The 5,987-nt window shown below is 40.9% G+C and overlaps 1 protein-coding gene across 2 annotated transcripts in view; it reads left to right on the plus strand.

Moving 5' to 3' along the window:
• Positions 1 to 5,550, plus strand: part of LOC101845309 (MAP kinase-interacting serine/threonine-protein kinase 1-like) — a 12,838-nt gene extending 7,288 nt beyond the window's left edge. For both annotated transcript variants that reach the window (XM_013080333.2, XM_005094440.3), the window contains exon 2: positions 3,032 to 5,550. In XM_013080333.2, the coding sequence (XP_012935787.1) occupies positions 3,212 to 4,687 (1,476 nt within the window). In that variant the 5' untranslated portion in view covers positions 3,032 to 3,211 and the 3' untranslated portion in view covers positions 4,688 to 5,550. The remainder of the gene's footprint in view (positions 1 to 3,031) is intronic.
• The last annotated feature ends 437 nt before the right edge of the window (positions 5,551 to 5,987 follow it).

Consider the following 5,987-nt stretch of genomic DNA (forward strand, 5'->3'; position numbering starts at 1 on the left):
CCCCCCCCACACACACACACACACATACACTGTTACACACTCTTATTCCCCCTCCTTTTTTGTCGGCCGATGCTGAGAGCAAATAACATGAACGTACGCCTCTCCCCCCTTTCCCCAACACAACATGAACATACGCCCCTACCCCCTTTCCCGAACATAACATGAACATACGCCCCTACCCCCTTTCCCCAACATAAAACATGAACATACGCCCTACCCCCTTTCCCCAACAAATTTCTGTGAACGAGACGGAAACCGGTCATTTCGTCACACGGTCATCTCGTCACACCCCAATTATGTGTGACGAATTCGCTTATCTCTCCTAAATTGTTATGCAAGTTGAATTTGGGAGGATCAGCATCAGCAGTCTTTATTCCAAACCACCAATTCATGCACGTTGGACCATGTCCTCTTGTTGTTGTTTTAAAGTAATTTAAGCTTAAAGCTTTTTTTTTAGGTTATATAAATTATTAATATAAATTAAATGTTCGTCTAAACTGTTCCATAGTTGAACTGTAGTTCAAATAAGACAAAAACAATGTCCGGTAAAGAGTTAGTACGGCTTTATTTGAAAGTAAAGGTTTAGCTTTTAGCAACATTGCCGTACATTTAGATAATTTATTTTTAACAGAACTAACACGATTTTTCCAATCGCACCTCTCGTCAATAATAATACCTAAAACCAAACAATAATGCCTAAAAACTTTGTTGAACTGACTCAACCTTGTGGATTAGGGGTGTGACGAGATGATTGTGACGTCTAGACTGCATCGGTATGACGAAATGACCGTTTGACAAAATGACTGGTTTTCAGCGAGACGGGGTGGGGGGAGGGGGGTGATAAAGCTGATTATAACAACATTGGGCATGTGAGACACGTTTGATGTAAAAGAACATCAATCACAGCAATATTATATGTACGTGCATGTCTTGTCTCTAAATTGTGCGCGATTGTGTGTTTGTGTGTGTGTGTGTTTGTGTGTGTGTGTGCGCGTGTGCGTGTGCGTGTGGTTGTGCGAGCGCGGGAGTGCTTATATCATGTCCACTCGTTCTCTAACATATTAATAGTTATGTCGCCACCTTCTATTGTCACCTCTATTAACCACTTTGCAACAGTGGGGTGGGGGTGGGGGGGAGGCTACACGTCATGCTATCTCGCTTATTAGTGGACCAACATTTGCCAAAATTTGCACATATAACAAGCATAGTAATGAGTTTTACAACGCACAGTCAAATCTGAGGAAAAAAGTTTCGTTTCTATGGATACGGCGGCCATATTGGATTTGGCTGACATGTATTACGTAATGAACACCGCACTTATTTTTCATGGAAATTGATTGTGGGGGGGGGGGGGGGGGGAGGTGAGTGTGTGTGGGTTTTTTTATTTTTTTTTTTTTTTTTTTGCATGCATGCATGTTACCAAACACTACATCTAAAAATGTGCCTGTTGTTTGCTTTTTTTCCTAAACGAATCAGAAAAATTTTTAATGATTATTTTCCTGACGTAGTATTCAAGTTTGCAAAAAATCCATAAAAATCCACTCTCCGGACACCGCCAAAAAATGTATTCCATGTATCAAAAATTCAACAGACACTGTTTTAGTATTACATGTTCTCTTCATTCTGTGAAAATTTCATGAAGATTGAAGGAAAAATGGTGGAGTTATTTTAAAAAGTAGAGAGAAAAATCGCGTTTTGAGAAAACGGCCGATAAAGAAAAATAGAATATTGACCTTATGAGGAAATGGTGATGACAAACATGCCTGATACGGGGGAAAATAAGGCTTTTAGGGGTTCTTATGTCATAGAATACTTGGAGAGACTGAGGAAGCTAACAATGCCTACAACTTAAATTCCATAATTTTGAGCCGAATCGGGACTTTGGGGGTGTACCCCCCCTCCCCTTTAATATCTTTAGTGGTATGTTTATTTTCAACATATTAAGATGGACGCACACAAAAATGGCCACCCGTGCCTAGGAGAGTGCCCTTTTACAACAGCCTATGAAGGTGAAAAACACTTGCTGGAAAAGATAAATCAGGATTGTCATAAATTCAAAATCTAAAGGATCGACGTAAATAGAATCAAAATTTGTTCCCAAAAATCTGTGTGTGTGTGTGTGTGTGTGTGTGTGTGTGTGTGTGTGTGTGTGTGTGTGTGTGTGTTTGTGTGTGTATGTGAAGGGCTATTCTTAAGTAAACATTTCTGGGCATACAGGGGCTTCTAAATCCAACCTAGAGATTATAAACGATTTTGAAATGGTAATAACTCTACAATATTTTTGAACTATTGTAAACTGCTAAATTGTTTAGGGCCGGGCCTCTACAGAGTCCAATTTCATTTTCGACCCTCGTCAAAGTTGTAAGAGCTTCATTGCAAATTATATGTATATAATGGGAACATTGTTTTATGCCCCTTTGATAGAACCGATCGATATATATATATATATATATATATATATATATATATATAAAAATAGGCTTACCTTTGAACAAGATCATGCCACAGAGTGGTTCCTACACGCTCATTGGTATGGGGGTCAGCTTACTTTCTAAGCTCGTATTTCCGAGAACGCTGACTTGTCACCTCGCCATTGATGAGCCAGAATTGTAGCCAAATTCTTCCTGGCCGGTGAACTTAGATCCGCTATACATTCTACATTCAGACATAAACCTTTTCTTTTAACCTTTTTGAATGCTTTTGTTGTTGTTGTTGTTGTTGTTGTTGTTGTTGTTGTTGTTGTTGTTGTTGTTGTGGATTATTTTTTGTCATCCTTTAGATTGAAATAAAAATGAGGGAATCAATCTCGGGCATAACTGATTCTGGAGTGATAATGCCTACATTCCATAGTTTATTTTTGGAAGAATTAAAGTTTTAACCACAATAATTTTTCAGTAATATAAAAGATTTCTTTTAGACAATCTGTTAAGCGTGTCTTTAATATATTTAATTATATCTTTCTATTTGTCAAAAATTTCAGATTTTCTAAGTTTATGCTAAAATTTATTCCCGAATCTTTCTTTCTCCCCAGGTCCTAACAGTGTGACGCCTTCTCGAGGATTACGTTGATTACCTCTACCCGACGAACAGCCATTGCGTGGTGAAGACACCTGTGATCGTGGCCTGTGATTTGCGACATTTTTTTCCTGCGTTTGTCAACGTCTCGGGTGTTGTTTTCCCCTTGCTAGAATAGCGCGAGTCTGAACCAGCCATGGCAACATCGGTGTGTGGACAGGTTGACTTGATGAGGGGGCATCCCTTTCTGACCACCGACATCAGTAGTGACCTCGCCATTCAAGCACATGTATGTGAACAGTTCCAAAGGATGACCGTCCAATCCAAGAAGTCAGAACCAGAATCTAACAATTGTAATGATGATGTGTTCAGTATCCCGAAAATAAATGAAGTTTGTAAAGACGGTGTGCTGCGTACATCAAGCAAAAGTACACATAGTAATGACGCTGTGTTATGTACATCAATCTCTCGTAGAGCTTGTGATAGCAGTGGGACATACGATTCTTGTTCAAGCAAACTGAAAGAAAAGCACACAAAAGTGAAAGAAATCACGTTTGCAAAATTCCGTGAGTGTTATGAGCCTACGGGACAAAATCTGGGCAGAGGGGCACATGGATCCGTCTACTCCTTCCAGAACCGCGAATCAGGGGCGGAATATGCCGTAAAAATAATCAAGACTCGCGACAATAAGAGCCGCAGGAAAGTTAAAAAAGAAATCGACATTTGTCAACGGTACAATAACTACGACAATTTTATCAACCTTGTGGAATTCTGTGAGGTTGGAAGTTCGTTCTTCTTAGTGTTTGACAAGATGGAGGGAGGAGACCTTGGCCGGGTGTTGGAATCCCGTGGTCATCTAAGTGAGACAGAAGCAGCCCGAATCATCAGCACCATCGCTCACGCCCTCCATACGTTGCACAACGACGGTGTGGCCCATAGGGACATTAAACTCGAAAACATCCTATGTAAAAAGTCAGGGGAGGTCACCCCGCTCGTTGTCGGTGATTTCGGGATTGCCAGTGATCCCCCTTCAGAACGTGACCCTTCAAAAGGAGACTTAACGAAGACCGCTCTGACGTCTCCTGCAGGAACCCGTCTTTACATGGCGCCCGAGGTTTTCGCTTTGTTGCGCGTGGAGTCTCTGGCGTCCTACGACACCCGCTGTGACATGTGGAGCCTAGGGGTTCTGATCTACAAAATGCTTTTCGGCGTAATGCCCTTTCGCCGAGGCTGTGACGAGCACCGTAGATCAATGGATCTTTCATGCGATGCCTGCGAGGTCGTCTTGTACCAGGACATCCGTCACGGGGACTACCGCTTTCCAGAGAATGCTGGAGAGTCGTATTCAAACAGCGCCTTGGATTTGATTCAACATCTCCTGGTTGTTGACCCACAAGCCCGCTACTCGGCCGCGGAGGTTCTTCAGCACCCCTTTCTGACTATCAACATGAGTGGTGACCTCACTATGCCAGCATCGATGTGTGGATATGGCGACAGGATGACTGCTCAATCCAATAATGATGTGCCTAGTGCTCTAAAAACTGACGCTACCTTTAACTCCGGTGTCTTGCGTACTTTTGACACAAATGCAACCAGTAGTGATGACAGTTTTTTCTGGGCTTTGAACTCATATGAGACCTGTTCTAGCAGTGGGACATTTGATTCCAGTTGAAGCAAAGTACAAACACGTACAAGTAAAACAAAACCATTTTGCCAATTTCCGGGACAGTTATGAACCTACGGAACAAATACAGGGCAGCGGGGTCATGGGTCCGTTACACCTACCAGAATAGGGATTTGGAGACTAAAGAGGCCGTCAAAATAATTAAGAAGTTTGATGAAAACAGCAATACTAAAGTTTTGTATAGATTGGCATTTACTAACGTTACATTCGGCGTGAACACCGTCTGGTTGCTGGCCCTCAAGCCCGCTACTCGACTGCCGAATTCCGGCAACAACCTTTTCTGACCGACAACAACGTTAGTTAGGTTTGAACAATGATCAGTATTTGAAACTGACTATAATTCTAATCTCATAAACTTGACCAAACCCAAGTGTTGCACTATCGATGAACATACAATTTCCTTTCTCCCTGGTCTTAGAGCACATATATAATAAACGTGGCTAATGGTTCGTGATAGAGACTAATTTCCTTATGGCCAGTCATAAACTGAATAGTTGTCTGCAGAGTTTTGGAAAGAAGGAGCAAAGTTCGAATAACAAAATTCCTTGGATTTGTCTCCTGTTTCACACATCGACTCGGGCAATACAAACAACTTTATAGTACCTGCTTCAGAACACCAGAGTCTTTCTACCACAGACATAGAAATACCATTCCCAGCACAAAGTGTACCTAACGATATTATGTGACATAATTCATGGGTCCTGCTTGTCACGATGACACATTTTTGATGAAAGAGAAGATGATGATAACCGAAGGAAAGAGGACTAGCGACAATTTATTATGCTCTTCGTCTCAGTGCACCTCACCCTCACCAGACTTATATCTGTAAATAAAGACATTATTCAAAGAAATATTCTTTTTATCTGCATGTTCATTTTTATCATTATGTAGATAATTTGTTTGTCTGAGTGAATGTTTATTCTTCTTTCCTTTTCACTTATTTCTTTTCCTTCGTCGTCGGCTTGCCGATCTGTTGTCTTTCACCTTTCATTGTTTGTTAATTCCTCTTTGATCAAAATATTCCCAATTTGCCAATCGGCATATCTATATCTGACTATGTGTCTCACTGTAACCTTCTCCTTTCATGGTTTTTGTATGTCTCTTTAGTCAGATCTGTTAGAATGTATGCTAGTCACCAATGTCTGTACATTTTACTATATAATGCCTGTCTTTCTATTTTCTTTATTCTTTGCTTGTTGTTGTTGTTGTTGTTGTTGTTGTTGTTGTTGTTGTTCTTATTCATGCTGTTGTTGTTGTTGTTGTTGTTGTTGTTGTTGTTGTTGTTGTT

Source organism: Aplysia californica, unplaced genomic scaffold, assembly GCF_000002075.1.
Source record: "Aplysia californica isolate F4 #8 unplaced genomic scaffold, AplCal3.0 scaffold00081, whole genome shotgun sequence".
NCBI classification, from domain to species: Eukaryota; Metazoa; Mollusca; class Gastropoda; order Aplysiida; family Aplysiidae; genus Aplysia; species Aplysia californica.